Raw genomic sequence first — 22,162 nt, 5'->3', positions numbered from 1 at the left:
GCAAGTCACTTGTTTGCCTCAGTTTCCCCATCTATAAAATGAGCTGGTGAAGGAAATGGCAAATCCCAAATGGGGTCCTGAGGAGTCAGACATGACCTAACTGGAGAGCTCCTAGGGGAAGGGGAGTGCCTGGGTTGCTGCCCCGGGAGGCCAAAATCCTGAAGAGGCTCAGATTAGGCGGAGGCTTTACAGCAGGGGCGGGCCCCACCTGCATCCTTCTGGAGCGAAAGCGGAAACAGAAGCAGCCCCCTCCATCCGAGAAAATCCGCCGGAGCCTGCGCCTAGAGGCTTAATTGCCAGAGTCCCGGGATCTTTGGCACGTTTGGTATGCCGCTTTTGGTGGGAGGGGGGTTGGAGTAAGGGGGCTGACATCTAGTTGGTGCGTGCGCAGCCTCAGGCCCTCCAGTCCGGGCTGAGTCCATGGAAACCGCACTCGCAGGCTGGCTGGGTGCGCGCGCAGTCCACGTTCCTCCTCCCTGGCCTGCCTCTTTAGGGTGCGCGCGCAGCGACCCGACCTCAGCCCCAACCTGGCCCGCTGCTGGTCTCGGGGTTCCGCCTATGTGGGCCTGGTTTAAAACAGATCTTGTTGCAGGTAGCCTGGACCCCTTAGCTGACCTTGAACTTCCCCGCCGCCCGGGGGCGCCTCTTGCCTGTAGTTCGCGCCAAGGTGATCCACACCAGGCCTGGCGTCTGATACTAGTTGATCGACCGATTGATCGATTGGCCCGAAGTGGGCGCACGGCGTGGAACCCGTTTGCAGGCGCCTGGTGGCACTTTCCTCCCAGGCTATTCTTTTTTGCAGGTCCCAGCCCCGGTCCCCACCTCGCCATGCCCGCGGGCGTGTCGCTGCCCACGTACCTGAAAATGGTCGCTGCCAGCTTGGGGGCCATGCTCCTGGGGGCAGAGGTGGTTCACAGGTACTACCGGCCCGACCTGGTGAGTGAGGGGCACGCATCTGCCCTGCCCGAGGGGAGGGAGGCACTCGGCCATACGCCAGGCAATCAGCTCCTGCTAAGCCAAGACGAAGTCAGTCTGGCTGTCAGAAAGCAGTTATTGAGGGTCCACTATGTACCAGCCACTGGGTATGCAACCGGAGGCAAAAAGACAATGCCTGCTCTCCTCTAATTCCTCTGATAAATACAACCATCAAACATTTCTTAAGCACCGACTATGTGGCAGGCACTGTTCTTAGGACTGAGGAATACAAAAGAGGCAAAAATTTACCGTCAAATACCTAACAGTGTAATGGGAGACACAACCATCAATCAATAAACATTTATTGGGGCGGCTAAGTAGCTCAGTGGATAGAAAGCCAAGTCTGGAAATGAGAGGTCCTGGGTTCAAATGTGGCCTCAGACATGTCCCAGCTGTGTGACCCTAGGCAGGTCACTTAATTCCAATTACCCTAGCTCTTACTGGTTCTTCTGTCTTAAAATTGATACTTAGTATTCTAAGACTCAAGGTAAGAGCTTTAAATAATAATAAAAAAATATTTACTAAGTGCTTACTGTGAGAGAGGAGAATCCTTGGGTTGAAGAGTATCAAAACTGAAAAAGACCCAAAACCTAGAATGTCAGGTGCAGGAGAACTTTCTAACCAGGGAATGTAAGAGCTGGGAGGAACCTTAGAATAGAGAATGAGATTGGCACCTTCTCTGCAAACTTCTAGGAGTTCTTTGAAAGGTCTTTGTTCTTTGAGTTCTTCTAAGCCTTAGAGTCTAAGGTCTTTGAAATTAAAAAAAAAAAAAATTATAATTTTTTTTTCTTAAACCTTTCTTCTGTCTTCAAATTGATAAATATTGTGTATTGGTTCCAAGGTAGAAGAATGATAAGGGCTAGGCAATAGGGATAAAGTGACTTGCCCAAGGTCACACATATAATTATATTTCAACATTTTCCCCCTTGTAATCCCATGTTTTATCCATTTAAAAGCATTATGCCAAGGAGGGATCTGTAGGTTTTTATCAGACTACTTGAGGGCCCATGATACACACAAATCATTAAGAGCTCTTGAGTGTTGAGAGGTTAAGTGACTTACCCAGCCAGTATGTGTCAGAACCTGTACCCAGGTTTAACTAGCTCCAAGGATGCCTCTTTACTCTGCCAAACAACACTTAAATGTTTGTGTATGAGATGATATATGTAGCATGTGTAAGATGTTTTGCAGTTTTTAAAGGACTATATGAATTTGCCTATTATCCACTGAATTTGTTTGCTGTCTGTGAACACTGCCTTGTCATTGTAGTCTGATGCACAACTTTGATAACTGTGATTTCTTTTCAGACAATACCTGAAGTCCCTCCAAAACGTGGTGAACTCAAAACAGAGCTCCTGGGGCTGAAAACCAGACAAGAGCAAGGTCAGATTTCTCAGCAACAGTGACCTACATTGTCAACGTGTGATGCCAGGACTTTTATTCCATTTTTATTCACACAGACAGGCATTCTGCTTGTCCTCATTCACTGAGGATTCTCAATGAATATCAATAAATTCAGCTCTAATTGTGGCTTATATTGTGTGGCCTGAGAATTGTTAAACGAACCCTTCCCAGCCTTTGGAATGTAATTTGGGAGCTATTTAATTTGGACCTGAGTGTAGTGTGAATTACATGTAAAACATGTGAGAATTAAAACTCCTGTGTTAACTTTTCAGTAAGTGACTTTGTAAAAAAAATTTTAGTTATGTATTTAATCAACATTTTCCATATACAAAGAACAACAAAAAAGGAATATATATAGAGAGCATATATATAACTTAATCTCTCAGTCTCATTCTTTATAAAATGGAGATTGCAATAGCACCTACCCCACTGGGTTATTGTATCAAGTGAGATAATATAGAAAGCATTATATAAGTTATTATTTGAATACAGACTACTTGAGGGCCCATGATACACACAAATCATTAAGAGCTCTTGAGTGTTGAGAGGTTAAGTGACTTACCCAGCCAGTATGTGTCAGAACCTGTACCCAGGTTTAACTAGCTCCAAGGATGCCTCTTTACTCTGCCAAACAGCTGTGATCTAATTAATGTAGTACCCTCTTTATTGGTACAGATTGAAACCCATGTTTAACCATGTCTGGTTCACTGTTTTGTTTTGCTTTTTTCCAAACTCTTACCTTCTGTCTTAGTATCAATTCTAAGACAGAATAAGAGCAAGAGCTAGACAGTTGGGGTTAAGTGACTTGTACAAGATCACATAACTATGAAGTGTCTGGAGGCCAGATTTGAACCTAGGTCCTCCTGATTCCAGGCTGGGCACTCCAATCAGTCTACTCCTAGCCCCACTCTGGTTTACTCTTTTGTCTCTGTCTTTTGATGAATTCATACAACTGACTAGAGAACTTCCTCCTGTTTTTTCAATGCACTGCCTACATATATTATTGTCTCTACTCTTTGAATCAGCCTAGAAAGATAAGCTGAAATGAGATTTTAAAGAAGTCAGGCTGCCAAACAGCAGTCTATATTTTGTCTTGTTAGCAAAGGGGAGACATTGAAGTTTTTTGAGCCAAGGAATGAGAGAGTCAGACATGGGCTTCAGGAAGAACTTTGGCTGGATGAAGATCTAGAGTGAAGATTGAATAGAGACAGTAAGACCAAGGAGGAAGCCATGGCAATAGTCCAAGTTGTGAAAACTGGATTTAGCTATTTCCTGATTGTAACAATGAAGATGCTTAGTTTAACAAAATCAGGAATATTTTGGGAACTTTAAATTAACGTTACTTTAGGGGAAGATAAAGTTTTAATCTCCTGATTGAACAATGAAGGTACTTAACTCTTATCTTATAGTGAAGCTAGAACTTTAAGCTAAGCCTATGTTAAGATCTTAATACAAAAAGGTGTTAAGTAACTATAAAGGTTAAATTAATCACAAAAAGGTTAAGTAACTCACAAAAGGTGAACTTAACAAAGAAGTGTTAAGTAACTCTAAAGATATAATCTATTCAAAAGAAGATGAGAACTAAAAGTATGGGCAGTCCTGGAGAAAAGCCTTTGATGTGATTGGTAAACGTGAAAATTTAGAGGAGGAGACACAAGGGTGAAAGATCTACATATTTGGATCACTTCCTCTCTCTGGCACCTTTTGAGGTGGAGAATTAGCTGATAGTAGCATGCTGGGCCTTTCGGCAGCTATTTTTTAACATTATTTTATTTGGTCATTTTCAAACATTATTCATTAGAAACAAAGATCATTTTCTTTTTCTTCCCCCCACTCCTCCCAATGATTCCTCTGGGTATCACATGTGTCCTCAGTCTGAACTCTTTTCCATGTTGTTGGTATTTTCATTGTGTTCATTTAGAGTCTCTCCTCAATCATATCCCCTCTACCCCTGTAGTCAAGCTGTTGCCTTTCCTTGGTGTTTTTACTCCCCCATTTGTCCTTTGCTTGAGGGTAGTGTTTTTATTTTCTCCTTGATCCCAGTGGATTGTTCAGGGACATTGCATTGCCACTAATGGAGAAGTCCATTACCTTCGATTGTACCACAGTGTACAATGTTCTCCTGGCTCTGCTCCTTTCACTCTGCATCACTTCCTGGAGGCTGTTCCAGTCTCCATGAAATTCCTCCATTTTATTATTCCTTTTAGCACAATAGTATTCCATCACCAACATGTACCATAATTTGTTCAGCCATTCTCCAATTGAAGGGCATCCCCTCATTTTCCAGTTTTTTGCCACTACAAAGAACGCAGCTATGAATATTCTTGTACATGTCTTTTTTCTTATTATCTCTTTGGGGTACAAACCCAGCAGTGCTATGGCTGGATCAAAGGGCAGGCTGTCTTCTATCACCCTTTGGGCATAGTTCCAAATTGCCCTCCAGAATGGTTGGATCAATTCACAACTCCACCAGCAATGAATTAATGTCCCTACTTTGCCACATCCCCTCTAACATTCATTATTTTCCTTTGCTGTCATGTTAGCCAATCTGCTACATGTGAGGTGATACCTCAGAGTTGTTTTTATTTGCATCTCTCTGATTATCAGACATTTAGAGCACTTTTTCATTTGCTTATTAATAGTTTTGATTTCATTGGCTAAAAACTGCCTGTTCATGTCCCTTACTCATTTATCAATTGGAGAATGGCTTGATTTTTTGTACAATTGATTTATCTCTTTATAAATTTGAGTAATTAGACCTTTGTCAGAAGTTTTTGTTATGAAGATTGTTTCCCAGTTTGTTGCTTCCCTTCTAATTTTGGTTACATTGGTTTTGTTTGTACAAAAACTTTAATTTGATGTAATCAAAATTGTTTATTTTACATTTTGTGAATCTTTCTATGTCTTGCTTGGTTTTAAAGTCATTCCCTTCCCACAGGTCTGACATGTATACTATTCTGTGTTCACCTAGTTTACTTATAGTTTCCTTCTTTATGTTCAAGTCATTCACCCATTCTGAGTTTGTCTTGGTGTAGGGTATGAGGTGTTGATCCAAACCTAATCTCTCCCACACTGTCTTCCAGTTTTCCCAGCAGTTTTTGTTAAATAGTGAATTTTTGTCCCAAAAGCTGGGGTCTTTAGGTTTGTCATGGACTGTCTTGCTGAGGTCCCTTACCCCAAGTCTATTCCACTGATCCTCCTTTCTGTCTCTTAGCCAGTACCAAATTGTTTTGATGACCACTGCTTTGTAATATAGTTTGAGATCTGGGACTGCAAGGCCACCTTCCTTTGTATTTTTTTTTCATTATTTCCCTGGATATCTTTGATCCTTTGTTCTTCCAAATGAACTTTGCTATGTTTTTTTCTAATTCAGTAAAAAAAAATTTTTGGAAGTTCAATGGGTATAGCATTAAATAGATAGATAAATTTGGGTAGGATGGTCATTTTTATTATATTGGCTCGTCCTACCCATGAGCAGTTAATGTTTTTCCAATTGCTCAAGTCTAGTTTTAGTTGTGTGGAGAGTGTTTTGTAGTTGTGTTCATATAGTTCTTGTGTTTGTCTCAGGAGATAGATTCCTAAGTATTTTATTTTGTCTAAGGTGATTTTGAATGGGATTTCTCTTTCTAGTTCTTGCTGCTGAGCTGTGTTGGAAATATATAGAAATGCTGATGACTTATGTGGGTTTATTTTGTATCCTGCAACTTTGCTAAAGTTGTTGATTATTTCGACTAGCTTTTTGGTTGATTCTCTAGGATTCTTTAAGTAGACCATCATGTCATTCGCAAAGAGTGATAACTTGGTCTCCTCATTGCCTATTTTAATGCCTTCAATTTCTTTTTCTTCTCTAATTGCTACTGCTAGTGTTTCTAGTACAATGTTTATAGTGATCCCCCGTGGGAGTCCTATATTATTTATCTGTAGGTAATAACCTGAGATGGAGAAGGGAGACTAAGGAAATGGAAAACAATACAGACTCAAAGACAGCAGGTTCAAACACATGGGGAGTAACATGAACTCTGAGGAAATAAAAGGAATAAGAGAATAGGTGGGGAGTACCAACTCCTTGATACTCCTATAGACAAGAGAGTGTGCTTTGGGGGTGACAGCATCGCTAGAAAAGAGATACAGTGAAGCAAGAGGGTAAGAGGCGAGGAGGGTAAGAGAGAGAGTAAGAGTAAGAGATGAGGAGGGAAGAGACAGCAAGCTTGGCTTGTTCCCCAGCCTTTATTGAAGGTTTTAGGAATGTGGATTGGGAGGAGATCAAAGAATACGTAATATGATATAAGTCTTAACATTGGTTGGATTGACAATGACAAGATCAAAGGAGTGGAGATTAATCCAACCCGCACTTTGCAAATGAATGTACTCCGAGCTGAGGCAGCGTGGCTGCCAAGGCCCAGCCTATGCTAGAGCTTCAGACTGTCCCTTTCCATACAATGAACATCAAGAGGTCTGACCATGTGTCTGGTAATACAATATCAATACATCAATCATACTTCCTAGATGCTAACATGCCTGGGACGCTACAATGTTAAATAATAGAGGTGATAATGGGCATCCTTGTTTCACTTCTGATCTTATTGGGAATGCATCTAGTTTATCCCCATTGCAGATGATGTAGCTGATGGTTTTAGATAGATACTGTTTATTATTTTTAGGAAAGACTGTTTTTTTTTCCTATGCTTTCTGGTGTTTTTAATAGGAATGGGTGTTGTATTTTGTCAAAGGCGTTTTCTGCATCTATTGAGATAATCATGTGATTTTTGTTGGTTTGCTTGTTGATATGGTCAATTATGTGGATGATTTTCCTAATATTGAACCAGCCCTGCATTCCTGGTATGAATCCTACTTGATCATAGTGAATGGCCCTCCTGATCACTTGCTCAAGTCTTTTTGCTAGTATACTGTTTAAGATTTTTGCATCTATGTTCATTAGGGAGATTGGTCTATAGTTTTCTTTCTCTGTTTTTGACCTGCCTGGCTTTGGAATCAGTACCATATTTGTGTCACAAAAGGAATTTGGTAGAACTTCCTCTTTGTTTATTATGTCAAATAGTTTGTATAGTATTGGGATTAGCTCTTCTTTGAATGTTTGATAGAATTCACTTGTGAATCCATCAGGTCCTGGGGATTTTTTCTTAGGGAGTTCTTTGATGGCCTGTTCAATTTCTTTTTCTGATATGGGATTATTTAAGAATTCTATTTCTTCTTCTGTTAGTCTAGGCAATTTGTATTTTTGTAAGTATTTGTCCATATTGCCTAGATTGGCATATTTATTGCCATATAATTGGGCAAAGAAGTTTTTAATGATTGCCTTAATTTCCTCTTCATTGGAGGTAAGATCCCCCTTTTCATCTATGATACTGTTAATTTGCTTTTCTTCTCTCCTTTTTTTAATTAGATTGACCAGTACTTTGTCTATTTTGTTTGTTTTTTCAAAGTACCAGCTTCTTGTCTTATTTATTAGTTCAATAGTTCTATCACTTTCAATTTTATTAATTTCTCCCTTAATTTTTAGGATTTCTAATTTGGTTTTCTTCTGGGGGTTTTTAATTTGTTCTCTTTCAAGTTTTTTGATTTGCATGACCAATTCATTGATCTCTACTGTAACAGTTAAAAATTTAGGGGAGACTGAGGCAGGTAGAAATTAGTTTCTCTCTGCAAGGAGTATTATATTTTTATGAGGTTTATTAAAGATTAAGGATTAAAGAAAATACAGGATAAGAAACACATGCCTAGGCCAGAGAGGCCTAGACAAGATAATCTCACATCATGGAAGAGACGCATCTGCTCCAAAACGGCAGTCTAAAAAGAGATTACAAAAGCCTTTGCAATCAGGTTAAATCCCTTCTCGATCTCAGCCCACCTCAGAATTCCGTGAGATTACAAAGCACTTTGGGGAAGTGGAGCAAGGGCTTGTGGGGATTGAAGTCCAGAGTTCGAGTCTATTTTTACACTACCCTCCCTAATTTGTTAATATATGCACTCAAGGATATGAATTTTCCTCTGAGTACTACTTTGGCTGCATCCCATAAGGTTTGAAAGGATGTCTTGCCATTGTCATTTTCTTCAATGAAATCATTAATTGTTTCTATGATTTCTTCTCTAACTAACCGATTTTGGAGCATCATATTATTTAATTTCCAATTGATTTTTGATTTTGCTCTCCATGTACCCTTACTGATCATTATTTTTATTGCCTTATGATCTGAAAAGGTTGCATTTATTATTTCTGCTTTTCTGCATTTGTATGCCATGTTTTTATGACCTAGTGTATGGTCAATCTTTGTGAATGTTGCACGTGCTGCTGAAAAGAATGTGTATTCCTTTTTTTCCCTATTTATTTTTCTCCATATATCTATTAACTTTAATTTTTCTAGGATTTCATTCACCTCTTTTACCTCCTTTTTATTTATTTTTTGATTTGATTTGTCTAAATTTGATAGTGGTTGGTTCAGATCTACCACTAGTCTAGTTTTATTATCTATTTCCTCTTTCAATTCTCCTAGTTTCTCCATTAGAAATTTGGGTGCTATACCATTTGGTGCATACATGTTGATTAGTGATATTTCCTCGTTGTCTATACTCCCTTTTATCAGGATGTATTTAGCTTCCCTATCCCTTTTAATTTGGTCTATTTTTGCTTTGGCTTTGTCAGATATCATGATTGCTACTCCTGCCTTCTTTATGTCAGTTGAGGCCCAATAGGTCTTACTCCAACCTTTGATTCTGACCTTGTGAGTATCTACCCAACTCATGTGTATTTCTTGAAGACAACATATGGTGGGGTTTTGGCTTCTAATCCACTCTGCTATTCGTCTACATTTTATGGGTGAGTTCATCCCATTCACGTTCAGTGTTATGATTGTCATTTGTGAATTCCCCAGCATTTTAATGTCCTCCCTTAATTCTGACCTTTCTTCTTTTGCTATAACCTTTTAAACCAGTGGTTTACTTTAAATCAGTCCCTCTAGTCCCCTCCCTTGTTATGTTTCCCTTTCTGGCCCCTCCCTTTTAGTTCCCTTCCCCTCACCCCTCTCCTTCCCTCCCTTTTTGTACTCCCTCCCCCTCAGCTCCCCTTAGTTTTCCCTTCTCCCTTACCCTGTTGGATAAGATAGAATTCATGATCCCAATGGATCTAGATGCTCTTCCCTCCCAGAGTTGATTTCACTGAGAGTAAAGTTTAAGTAATAACAATTAGCACTCTTTTCCTCTCCTTATAAGAGAATTCTTCCCCTCCCCTTCCTGTGTTTATCTTTGTGTGACAAAGATTATGCCATTTAATTTATTTCTATTTCTTCAAGTATATCTTAGTACCATCATTTATCCCCCATCCCTTTTTCTTTCTTTTTGTTTTTTTCCCTTCCAAATCATGTTAATGCCCCGGTCTTTCCCTATGATTGATTCTTCTGATTACTGTATTAATGCATACCATTTGTTTTTAATCCTTCCCTTCCCTCTTGGAGTCAATATTATGCATTGGTTCCAAGGCAGAAGAGTGGTAAGGGCTAGGCAATGGGGTTAAGTGACTTGCCCAGGGTCACACAGCTGGGAAGTGTCTGAGGCCAGATTTGAACCTAGGACCTCCCATCTCTAGGCCTGGCTCTCAATCCACTGAGCCACCCAGCTGCCCCAATGCATACCATTTTTGAAAGTTACATATAACATTTCCCCCATATGTTAGTATATATGTTTGATCTAATTGTAGCCCCTATAGAAGAGAGTTTGAATAAAAGAAAAAAAAAACACTTTTCTCCTTTTCCCTTTCTTTCATATTTACCTCTTCATGTTTCTCTTGCTCTTTGTGTTTGGATGTCAAAGTTTCCACTGAGTTCTGGTCTTTTCTTTGCAAATACTTGGAAATCTTCTATTTTGTTGAATGCCCATACTTTCCCCTGGAAGTATATAGTAAGTTTAGATGGGTAGCTGATTCTTGGCTGAAGACACAGTTCTCTTGCCTTTATGAATATTGTGTTCCAGGCTTTGCGGTCTCTTAGCATTCGCTGCTAGGTCTTGTGTGATCCTTATGGGGGCTCCTCTGTATCTGAAGTTTCTCTTAGTTTCTTGTAAGATTTTCTCCTTAGCTTGGAAGTTCTTGAATTTGGCGATTACATTCCTGGGGGTTGTCTTTTGGGAATTTAGTATAGAGGGTGTTCTATGAACCCTTTCTATTTCTATTTTGTCCCCTTGCTTGAGAACATCAGGGTAATTTTCTTCGATGATTTCTTGTAGTATGGCATTGAGATTTTTGTTTATCTCTGGTTTTTCAGGTATACCAGTGATTCTCAAGTTGTCTCTCCTTTCCCTGTTTTCCTGATCCATCACCTTGTCAGTGAGATCATTTATGTTTTCTTCTAATTCATTAATTTTTTGACTTTGCTTTATTAATTCTTGCTGATTTGCAAGGTCATTGTCTTCCAGTTGCTTAATTCTGATCTTTAAGGACTGATTTAGCTTTTCAGTTTGGTCTGCCCTTCTGTTTGAGGCTTCCAGCTCTCTCTCCAATTTTGAGTTCTGTTGACCTCTTTCTGAATTTTTTCCCATTTTTCTTGCCAGAAGGTTTCCATCTTTTGGATAAGTTCCATTTTGAATTCTTCCAGAGCTTGTGGATAATTTCCATTTTGGGGGGAATGTTTTGATTTTGTTTGAATTTCATCCTCTTTTTCCTTTGTAGCCTGGGTTTTCCCTCTGTAGAAGTTTTTAATAGTCACTTTTTTCCCTTTCTTCTTGGACGGTTGATCTTGGGCACTATTAGCCATCCCTTTTGGTAGTTTTCCCTTTCCTTTTTGGTCAGAGGTCTGGGTGTTATGGGCGGGTTTTCTGTGGATTTAAGTGGCGGCGTTTTTTTTCTTCAGTCTGGTTCGTCCTCGACTCTGTAGTCTGTTAGTGAGCCAGCTGGCCCCCGTGCTCTGTGGTCTCTTCTCTCTTATGAGCAGGAGTCTCCTGTAATACCGCTCTGAGGGGTAGTTCCCTGGTAGCCCCTGTCAGTTTCCAAGGACCCTGGCTTGCCCCCCCCCCCCCCCCCCCCCCCCCGTCACTACAGTGAGGAGCGGAGCTTTGGCCTCAGGCAGTTTCTACAGTTTCTAGGAGCTTTGGCCTCAGGCAGTTTCTATAGTTTCTAGGGTCTACACAGTGTTCGCAGTTTGCAAGGGCCCCCGCGGTCTGCGCATTCTCCAGTGAAACCGCCCTGAGGAGTAGTTCCCTGGCAGTCCTCCTTTGATCCCAAGGACCCTGGTGGGCCCCCAAAGACAGAGATGCTCCTCACTCACTCGCTGTCTCTGGTGAGCGAGCTGGCCCCTACTCTGGTTCCGTGGGGGGAGGTGGGGGAGGGCAGCTCAGTTCACATTTTTGTGCACGCTTTTTCTTCTTCTTATAGTGTGGAAATGTTCAAACCCCACGTACCTCCGTTGCTGTGGCCTTCTGGAGAGTCCCTTCATTATTCCAAGGATGATTTTTATGCTCTTTTGAGGTAGTCTATTTCGTTCGGTGCTGGGGGAGAGGAAGAGATTTACATCTAGATTGCTGCCATGTTTACCCAGAAGTCCCTTTCAGCAGCTATTGTCCAGTTCAGTGGTGAGTTTCTGGCTGAGTTTCCCTCCTTTACTTTTCCAACTTTATCCTCTTAGAAGCCTCTAGTCTTCTTCAGAGATTTAAAACTCCCCCTGGCACAGGCCAGGCAGGAGAAATCCTATATCCTCTTCCCTCCTCCTTAAATTCCTTCCCTCTATATTAATTAAATTACCATAAAGTTCCAGACTGACTTGGGTATTTTATTTGAGATTTCCCTTGGTGACCAATTAAATCTAGATATAAGTCACAACCCTAAAATTATCTTTACAAAGTAAGAAGTGAAGGCTTGGAGGTGTGAGGAAACAATAAAAGACTGAGGAGATAGAGCCAACAGGACTTAGCAGCTGATTAGGCCATGGCTGATACCTGAGTGTGAAGAGTCAAGGTTGAAAACATAAAAAATGGAAATAATGGAAGTGACCTTGATAGAAATGATATCATGATTCCTTTAATTTTTCCTTAGTGGTCTATTTTTCTAAGAACTTAATTTTTTTTTTAAACCCTTACCTTCATCTTGGAGTCAATACTGTGTATTGGCTTCCAAGGCAGAAGAGTGATAAGGGCTAGGCAATGGTTTTAAGTGACTTGCCCAGGGTCATACAGCTGGGAAGTGTCTGAGGCCAGATTTGAACCTAGGACCTCCTATCTCTAGGCCTAGCTCTCAATCCACTGAGGTATCCAGATGCCCCCTGAACTTAATTATTTTTGAATTGTTAAATCATCAAAATATTGAGTATTAAGTATTTTTGAGAAGTTTTTTTCTTGAATTTTTTAGAAGGGAGGGAAGGTAACTTTTATTTCCAAGGTCAGGACTGATCACCATTCTTGGGTAAGGATCTGATTAATGCCAAGCATAGAGAGACAGTGGTACTACGATTTTTCTTTTTACACCTCATACCATTCTTATTTGTTGTGCCACAGCATCTGTCTTATTTTTTCACATAGCTGAGCAACGTTACAAGATTGGAATTTATTCCAGAGACCAATGAGTGGTATGGTGGATAGAGTGCTGACTTTGGAGTGAGAGAGCTTCAATCTCACCTCCTTTATCTTATGCTTGCTAGATGTATGCCTTTAATAATCATTCAATCTCTTTCCTTATCTGCAAAATGGGGCTGATAATGGCAATTACCTTTGTGAGAAACTAATGAGAAGTACTTTTCAAACTTTAAAGTCCTAAATAAATTCTGGCTATTTGTCAGTCAACAAACATTAAAAAAAAATAAGGACTTTCTTTATAACAGACAAAATAAATAGCATCAACACAGTACAGACCACTGGGAGTTGTGACAAGGAAATCACTTTAAAAGACTGATATATATTAATTTAAGGTCGCCAAGGAATTCAGCTATGTAATTCCTAAATGTAACTCAAGTCAGCAGTCAATCTTTTATGGAGGTTTTAATTACAAACAGGAGGAAGAAAGGGAGAGAGAGAGAGAGAGAGAGAGAGAGAGAGAGAGAGAGAGAGAGAGAGAGAGAGAGAGAGAAGGGAATAGGGCTTAAATACCCCCTCTGTTTAGGCTGGGCCAAAAGGCCCAAGCCCTTAGATAGCTGAAGCAAAGAAAGAGATCAGTCCCTATCACTCACGTGACCAAAATGGATAAACAGTCTCAGGGGCCTCCACCTCCAGCCTCCTTCAGAGCAAAACTTCTCAGAGCACCACCTCTCAGAGCAAAACCTCTCGAACTCCCCAGTCCTCAGACCCCGCTATCTTTAAGGAAACCATCTAAGTTCCCTCCCCTCAGTTCTCACATCTACCAATCACTGTCCATGTCTTCCCTGTGCCAATGGTGGCTCTAGCTTAACCCAGGACTGCCCAGAGGTCTGTGGCTTTGCACATGTCTGTTGAAGGTCATATTCTCAAATAATTAAATCTTGATCCTTTTGCTGCAGCCCTTCCTAAATCCTGTTACCCTGAGTAGGGTGGAAATTGTATTTTCTAAGACCTGGTTCTGTCATTCCAAGTATCTCTATTGTATCAATTCTAAAATCAATCATGACTCAAAGAACTTCCTGTTCTATGCTAAAGCATAGGTCAAAGCCCTTTCCATTGTTCAGCAAAAGGTTTCTGTCCTAAAGCAGTCCCAAGTAGGGAGGAGAAGGATCCTCCCATGCCAAGGGGGTTCTTACTATCAGTAGGAAATTTTTTCCAGTATGAGATTTCCCAATGGTGAAATTTCCAACATTCATAAGTCTAAGAAATTTTAAGGTTTATAGAGTTACAAAGCAGTGTGTCAAATTACCCACATGGGACACCTGGTGGTCAATGTCCATACTTCAAAGGAGGTTAGAAAATAATGGACACTAAAAGACTGTCTGCCCTTTGATCCAGACATAGCACTGCTGGGTTTGTACCCCAAAGAGATAATAAGGGAAAAGACTTGTACAAGAATATTCATAACTGTGTTCTTTGTGGTGGCAAAAAATTGGAAAATGAGGGGATGCCTATCAATTGGGGAATGGCTGAACAAAGTGTGGTATTTGATGGTGATGGAATACTATTGTGCTCAAAGGAATAATCAACTGGAGGAATTCCATGGAGACTGGAACAACCTCCAGGAAGTGATGCAGAGCGAAAGGAGCAGAACCAGGAAATCATTATACACAGAGACTGACACACTGTGGTTCAATTGAACGTAATGGACTTCTCCATTAGTGTCAATGCAAAGGTCCCTGAACAATCCACAGGTATCGTGGAGAAAAAACACCATCCACAAGCAGAGTACAAACTGTGGGATTAAAAACAATGAAGAAAAGCAACTGCTTGACTACAGGGGTTGAGGGGATATGATTAAGGAGAGACTCTAAATGAACACCCTAATGCAAATACCAACAACATGGAAATGGGTTCGAATCAAGGACACATGTGATACCCAGTGGAAACGAGCATCGAATATGGGAGGGGTGGTGGTGGGGGGGAAGAAAATGACTTTTTTTTCAAATGAATAATGTTTGAAAATGAACAAATAAAATAATGTTTAAAAGGAAAAAAATAAAAAGAAAAAAGAAAGTAATGGACCAGAAAAGAGGAACTTGTGACAAAATCAGTAGAAAATGATCACAGTTACATTTTCTTACTGTGAGCCAGGCAATATGCTAGGTACTGGGGATACAGAAGAAGGGCAAAAGTCCCTGCCTCAGGGGGATTAAAGTCTAATATGGGAGACAATGTGAAAAATTATGTAGAAATATGCTATAGCCTGAATTGGAGATAATCAGCAGAGGAATGGCAGTAGCTACTGGGAAACTAGGTGGCATAGTGGGTAGAGCTCTGAGCTTGGAGTCAAGAGGATCTGAATTCAAAACTGGTCTCAGACACTAGTTATGTGATCCTGGACAAGTCACTTCACTCTTTGCCTCAATTTCCTCATATGTAAAATGAGCTGAAGAAGGAAATGGCAAAACACTCCAATGTCTCTGCCAAGAATACCCTGAATGGGGTCAGAAGAATAGGACAGGACTGAAATGATTGAAAAACAATAATAGTTTTAGTTGGGTGTTGAAGAAAGCCATGGAAGGTAAGAGGCAGAGATGAGGAGAGAGAGCGTCCTGGGCATAGAGGACAGCCAAAGAAAATGCCTGGCACTGTGAATTTTAGATTTACTCCACCCTGCTTAGTCTTTAGAATTCTAGCAACCAGGAATGTATACACTCCCACCTAAGAATTAACTGTGGGGGCAGCTGAGTGGCTCAGTGGATTGAGAGTCAGACCTAGATATGAGAGGTCCTGGGTTCAAATCTGACCTCAGACACTTCACAGCTGTGTGACCTTGGGCAAGTCACTTGACCCCCATTGCCTAGCCCTTACCACTCTTATGCCTTAGAGCCAATACACAGTATTGACTCCAAGACAAAATGTAAGGGTTTAAAAAAATAAAAAAGAAAGAATTAATTATAGGGGAGGATGGCCTATGACTGGCATGTGCTAGCAAGTGACAAATCAGAAACAACTGACTTATCCCATGGGCTGTCCTAAGCCAAACTTAAGCCACCATTGGTACATGTGAGACACAGGAAGTAATGTAAAGAGCTGCCCATATATTTCATGTCATTTCCTATGAGCTGTCTCTCTTGGGAGCTTTTGGTGGCATTTGGTGTGCTTTTGGTTTTGGTGGACTTGGTGAGTGAGAAGACTGACTTCCCTTTTCCTTGACCTTCTGAAGGCACTATTCTCTGAGAAGACCCCTCATCTCAGAGGAGGCCTAGTGGCTGGAAACCAAGCTAGATTGAGAAGGCCCCTTGGCTTAGGCCTCTGAACTCCTATCTGGCTTGCCAGAGCAGTCCAAATTCCTTTTCTCTCTCTCTTCTTAATTTCTTCTCTCTATTGTAAATAAACCACCATAAGATCCCATACTGACTTGAGTATTTCATTGGGATTGAATTTAAATCCCTAGTGACCATCAATATAATATATTCAGTCTCAACCCCTAATTTTACCCCTAATGGTCCTCTGGAGAAAGTGTCCTGTTTGGGGAGTAGCTAGGAGTCCAATGTCACTGGATTAATGGCAATGTTCAGGAGAGTGAGATATAAGGAGACTGAAAAGGTAGAAGGTGGCACTTATATGAAGGGCTTTGTTAGGGGTAAAATTAGGGATTATTGATTGACCATATTATACTAGTGGTTGCCAGGGATTAATTCAATCCCAATAAAATACTCAAGTCAGTTTGGGATGTCTATGGTGGTTTAATTACAATAGAGAGAAGAAATTAAGAAGAGAGAGAGAAAAGGAATTTGGACTGCTCTGGCAAGCCAAATAGGAGTTCAGAGGCCTAGGCCAAGGGGCCTTCTCAATCTAGCTTGGTTTTCAGCCACTAGGCCTCCTCTGAGATGAGGGGCCTCCTAGGAGGATAGCGTTTTAGGAGGTAAAGGAAAAAAGGAACCAGCCTAAACCACTCACTAAGCACACTACAAATGCCACCATGAGCTCCCAATGCTGAAATAGCCCAACGTCTCCGCGAGAAAGAGCCCAGAGAGAGGAAGTGATGCGAAATATATAGACTGTTCTTTACCTCACTTCCTGCATCTCACATTTACTAATGGTAGTTTAATCTTGACTTAGGACAGCCCAGGGGGTCTGTCAGTTGTTCCTTATTTGTCACTTGCTAGTCTGTCATAGGCCATCCTCCTCAATAATTAATCCTTAAGTAGGGGTATATACATTCCTGGTTGCTAGGATTTTAAAGACTAATCAGGGTGGTGAAAAATCTAAAATTCACAACTTTGGGTGCCAGAAAGAGAATTTTGTGTTTGATCCTGGTGGCAATAGGGAGCCACTGAAGTTTTTTTTTTTTTCAGTGTTCAAAGTATGAATGTTTATTTTACATGCTAATTAAATTTAAACTTTTTAAACCAAATTTGTATACAAATAGTTAAAAGCAATATAGTTGTAATGAAAAACATGCCCCATTCCCATCTGAGTTAATTATAGGGTTAAATAAGAAGGAAAGATATAACCATGTCCAAATGGCAGCAATGGATAGTAGAAAGCTTATGTTTGAATCTTTGTCATGAATGCCCTTGTAATTTCATATTGCCTATATTCTAATACTGATTCTACCCTTTGGGCCAGTCTTCCCCTGAACCATGGGATCAATAAATTCCCTATTCATTCTATATCTTTGATTATAACCTTTTCTAGGTTGTGAAATGAAAGGTCCCTTCCACTTAAATCTTGTGTGCATGTATTTATTTTTTAAAAACAGAAATTGGTCTTGCCCAGCTGCATTAATTTCAAAATCCAGTGAAGAGAAATGTTTCAAGTGTTCATTCAAATAATGGAAACCTTATGTGAAACCAGGCACCATTGTGAGATTGCCGTGTTGCAACTATAATTTCATTATCCTTTAGGAATTGACCAGGGCACAGTGAGATTTTTAATGACAATTTATGCAATTAAAGTGCTTCATTAGAAAGAAGAACCAAAGAGTTCTACTAGCCAAGGAGTTAAGCTACTACCTTAATCATAACTCTTTCTTCTCTGTGCCTCAGTTTCTCTATCAGTAAAATGAGAGATCTGGACTAGACCAATAAGCTCCCTTCTGGCTCTTAAATCTCTGGGATACAATTCCAGTGCAACCTCTTGTCCCTCAGGGGAAATAGAACAGCACATGCTTTGTAGCTTCAAACTGAAAAGTAGAAAAATGTGTTTAGATAATAAAGTTGTCACACTTCCATTATCATACTGATTTTAAAATCCAAACAACTTTACATCAGTCTTATGCTGGAGAAAATAAGTTAATTCTCTTTTGTTCCAGTTTGAGTAATTTGCTCTGTGAGGATGCTCAGTTACTCATCTTTTGTAGTTGTCTTCCTGTAGCGAAGTATTGTAGCTGTTACCCATATATTTAGAGCCAGCATGATCAGGAAACGGACAAGAACCATAAGATCCTGAGTGGTCATTAAAGTTGTTATTACTCTTGTTGCACAAGTGTAGGCAGACATGCTCCAGGTCAGGGCACTCACTGCTCCAGAATCCTTTGCCTCCCACAGGTACTGGAGCTGGGCAAACTTGCTGGCAGCACTAATAAAGGTGCACAAATTCATTGCCAAATCTATTATCCACTTCTGAAGAGTCAAGAGGTACCATCCACCCAGAAATACGGCAATATATGGGATGGCCTGCTTTATATTTCCATTGTAATGAAAAACACATAGTAAGAGGATGACATCTTGTGCAATGAGAATTGGGTACTCCAGGTAGGTCAGCAGAGGGTAGCTATAATAACTCTGGTACCGTAGAAACACAAGGAATCCAGCCAGCTCCAGAAGCAAACTTTTCAGGCTGACCCCCCGCGAACTCTTGGCGGAGAGCAGGGCGAAGATCTGTGGGAATTTGATGACCATGCACACTACTAGTGTGCTCCAGTTGCAGAAGTGCAAGAGCGGCCCCGCCTCCATGACTGCACGGGGTCCGAGGATCTCACACCCGTGCCGCTTAAGAAAATCAGCTTTCTCCACTGAAGTTTAATGAGTAGGGAATTGGCATGATCAAACTTTTGTCAGGGAAATCACTTTGGTGACTTAATCAAGGATGGACTGGAGTAGGGCCGGTGTGAAGAGTGAATCAAACTCTCTTTGTCTATCAATCAGCAACTGTTAAATTAATCAGTCAAAAATTTAAATACCCCTATTTAGTACCTTATCAGTCACTAAGTATGAGAGTTCCCAAGTCACTTGCTAGAGTGGGTAACAACTCCAGAGGCCACTGATCTGCCCCTGGGCAGTGCTAGCAAATTGAAAGACTGTTATTGGTTCCCATAAAGTGGGGAAGGGACAGGAAGTGATGTGGAAAAAGGACTATAAAAAGTCCTGAACTTCCTGTCCAAGGAACTTCTTTGAAATTCTTCTCCTTTGGAGTTTGTCTTTGGACTCTGTCAGTGAGCCAGACTGGAGGAGGAGAGGCTTCCCTTGGATTCTGTGGTGGTGAGTGGAGTGATTGTTTCCTCGGTTTTTAGTAAGGAGATACTCTCTGCTTGTTGGCACTTCAGTGGGACACTCCCAACAGTGTGAGTTCTATTGAGATTCTTGGCAATCTTAGCCTCATGTGCATTGAAGATTCTCGGTGGATTCTTCAGTGTCTCCTGGCGCTTAGGATTTTGGCTTCCTAATTACAACTTTGGATTCTGGTGAGATTTTAGATTCGAATTTGCAATCTGGAGACATTAGGATTAAACTCAGAGCCACCAACTGCCCCTTATGGTATATTTCTTAAGTTCACATTATCTACAGAGCACCGTGCTAGGCCCAGGGGATACAAATACAAAAATGAAGAACAGACCCCTGGTTTGATTATCTGCTTGATATTTTGAGGTTTTCCCCTGAACCTAGCTCTTTCCCCAAGAAACAACCCTGTTTTACTAAGTCCCCGTGGAACTCCCAGCAAAAAATGATGGGAGTGATATGGAGAGAACATTGGACTCTTGTTCAAGTGAACTCAGGCCCAGCCTCCAGCAGGCAAGGCCCTTCTGAAGGATGCTTTACTTAAAAATATCACAGGGCCAAGTTCTACCAATTAGAAATTCTCTTGGGTTAGGTAGCTTCTATTTAAAATGAGAATTCCTCTTGGGTGAATTACTTGAATCAGATAATTAGAACAACACCTAGGTCACAGGGGAAGTGGCTAGACATTGGGTTCCTGTGAGATGCTAGAGATTTTTAGTAGATTGTGAGCTTAGATTTTGTTTATTTGGGTTTTTTTAAAAACTCTTATCTACTGTTTTATTATCAATTCTAAGACAGAAGGACAAGGGCTAGGCAATAGGGGTTAAGTGACTTACCCAGGGTCACACAACTAGGAAGTGTCTGAGGTCAGATTTGGACCCAGGACCTCCTGAAGCCAGGCCTGGCACTCTATCAGCTCTGCCAGCTAACTGCAATCCACTTATGTGATGGATCAGCCAAAAAAGCTATTGTACTTCAGGGTCCTAGAAATGAAACATTCTAAATAATTTGCCCATATCTTGTAGATTCGTAGTCAGGTCCCTCTCAACAGTGTGGCTTAGTTCTAGAGCCTGTGCTTTAGGAGAAGCCCTGATGTGTCTTGCGTATGGGGACAAGAATGAAGAAGAGGCTCACAGCCATATCCTGATGCCATGGAAAGAGGGATGGAATTGGAGTCAATGTCTACAGTGTGTTCAAATCCTATCTCTACCCATTACTATGGGGTGCAAATCATTTTGATTCTTTGGCTTTCGGTTTCCCTATTTATAAAATGCTCTGGCTGACCCTGAAAGTCCTTTCTGGGTCTAGAACTATGGTTTGGTGAACTTGGGCTATTTAGGGGAATGCTTATGGGGAGAGAAGGTGTGGGGAGTCTTCGGGTATTTGAGGCTTTGTCCTGGGAAGGGGAGATGAGATTTTGTTCCCCCTAGAAAGCAGAACCAAGATGGCAATTAATAGAGGAGAAAATGTTAGCTCAAGGTTACAGGTAATTTATTAAAATAGAGTAGTTCCAAAATGAAATGGCTCACCTTGACCTTCTTGTCACTGGCGACTGTAGAAGCAGAAGCCAGGTGCCCACTTATGGGAGATCTTGTAAAGGAAATGATGCCTCAAGTAGGGGAAGAGAAGGATCATAGACTTGGGGCAGGAAAGGGTCTCAGAGGCTGTCTAGGTCCCCTCCTTTATTTTACAGATGAGGAAACTGAGGGTTATAGAGCAGAACTTCTCCAATATCACCCAAGTAAAAAGTATCAGAGGTAGAATTTGAACTTAAGACCCAGGACTTTTTCCACCCTATGATGCTGTTTCCCCATGGCTTCTAGGTAATGTTCCTTTGGATTTTGATTCATAATTTGATTAGGGGTGCAACTGAGAAAATCTAGTATAGAGAGTTGATAACTGTGATATTAGGGCTAATTGAGAGAATAACAGACCTCACCTAGAAGGTAATACTCAACAGGTCATTGATACTCATGATGATATTAGGGCTAATTCATTTTATTTTATTTTTTCCTTAGTTCCATGATTCATGTTCTCTCCCTCCCCCCTCCCGGGGCTGACAAGCAGTTCCACTGGATTATACATGTATTATCACTCAAATCCATTTCCATATTATTCATTTTTGTAATAATCTTTTAAAACCAACCCTGTCCCCATCCTCTACCCATATAAACAAGTGATCAGTTATATGTTCTCTCCCACCCTTCTGCTCCCACAGTTCTTTTTCTTGATGTGAATAATGTTCTATCTCATAAGCTATTAGGGCTAGAAGACCTCAGCTGTTAGTTATTTTTCCAGGCTCCCTTACATAGCGGAGCTGGCAATACTTGGTGTAACAGTCATCTGGGGCTCTATGTAACTAAGGTGGGAAGGGTTTATAGTAGGGTTGGCCACTGTTGGAGGTTTTTTTTTTTTCTTCCAGGACAGCCAGCTTTGTTTATTTGGGTGTATAATTTGGGGTTTTGGTTTTATAAGATTATTCACTTGTAAAAATGAATAATATGAAAATATGTTTTGTGTGATAATATATGTACAACCCAGATTGAATTGCTTGTCAACTCTGGGAGTGGGGAGTGAAGAAAGAATGGAGACAACATGAATCATATAACTTTGGAAAACATGTGTAAATTTGTTATTAAAAAATAAAATAGAGATAAATTAAAAAAATTAACAGAAATTTGTTTAATTTTCTCAGAAATTAACACTTTAAAAAAACCTCCCAAACAAACAACTCTTGGGACAGGTAGGTGGCACAGAGGATTGAG

The 22,162-nt window shown here is 40.7% G+C and overlaps 2 protein-coding genes across 3 annotated transcripts; one reads left to right on the top strand and one right to left on the bottom strand.

Annotated features, from left to right (window-relative positions):
- The first annotated feature begins 242 nt into the window (after nucleotides 1-242).
- Nucleotides 243-2,510, top strand: LOC100618869 (chromosome 8 C12orf73 homolog). Of its 2 annotated transcripts, XM_056798780.1 has the most exons (3): nucleotides 406-592; nucleotides 803-936; nucleotides 2,283-2,510. In XM_056798780.1, exons 1-3 carry the CDS (start codon nucleotides 421-423, stop codon nucleotides 2,379-2,381), a joined length of 405 nt encoding a protein of 134 aa, XP_056654758.1. In that variant the 5' UTR covers nucleotides 406-420; the 3' UTR covers nucleotides 2,382-2,510. The 2 variants fall into 2 exon arrangements, with proteins under 2 accessions (XP_003342006.4, XP_056654758.1); XM_003341958.4 differs by having other exon boundaries at nucleotides 243-936.
- A 15,358-nt stretch (nucleotides 2,511-17,868) lies between these two features.
- Nucleotides 17,869-18,904, bottom strand: LOC100021755 (solute carrier family 66 member 3-like). The gene has a single exon (XM_016425821.2). The coding sequence runs from the start codon at nucleotides 18,852-18,854 to the stop codon at nucleotides 18,243-18,245; it is 612 nt and encodes a 203-aa protein (XP_016281307.1). The 5' UTR covers nucleotides 18,855-18,904; the 3' UTR covers nucleotides 17,869-18,242.
- Nucleotides 18,905-22,162: the final 3,258 nt, after the last annotated feature.

This window comes from Monodelphis domestica, chromosome 5 (assembly GCF_027887165.1).
Source record: "Monodelphis domestica isolate mMonDom1 chromosome 5, mMonDom1.pri, whole genome shotgun sequence".
Classification (NCBI taxonomy): Eukaryota; Metazoa; Chordata; class Mammalia; order Didelphimorphia; family Didelphidae; genus Monodelphis; species Monodelphis domestica.
Note: the sequence above shows the minus strand (reverse complement) of the source record. Positions and strands in the feature narration are given on the sequence as shown.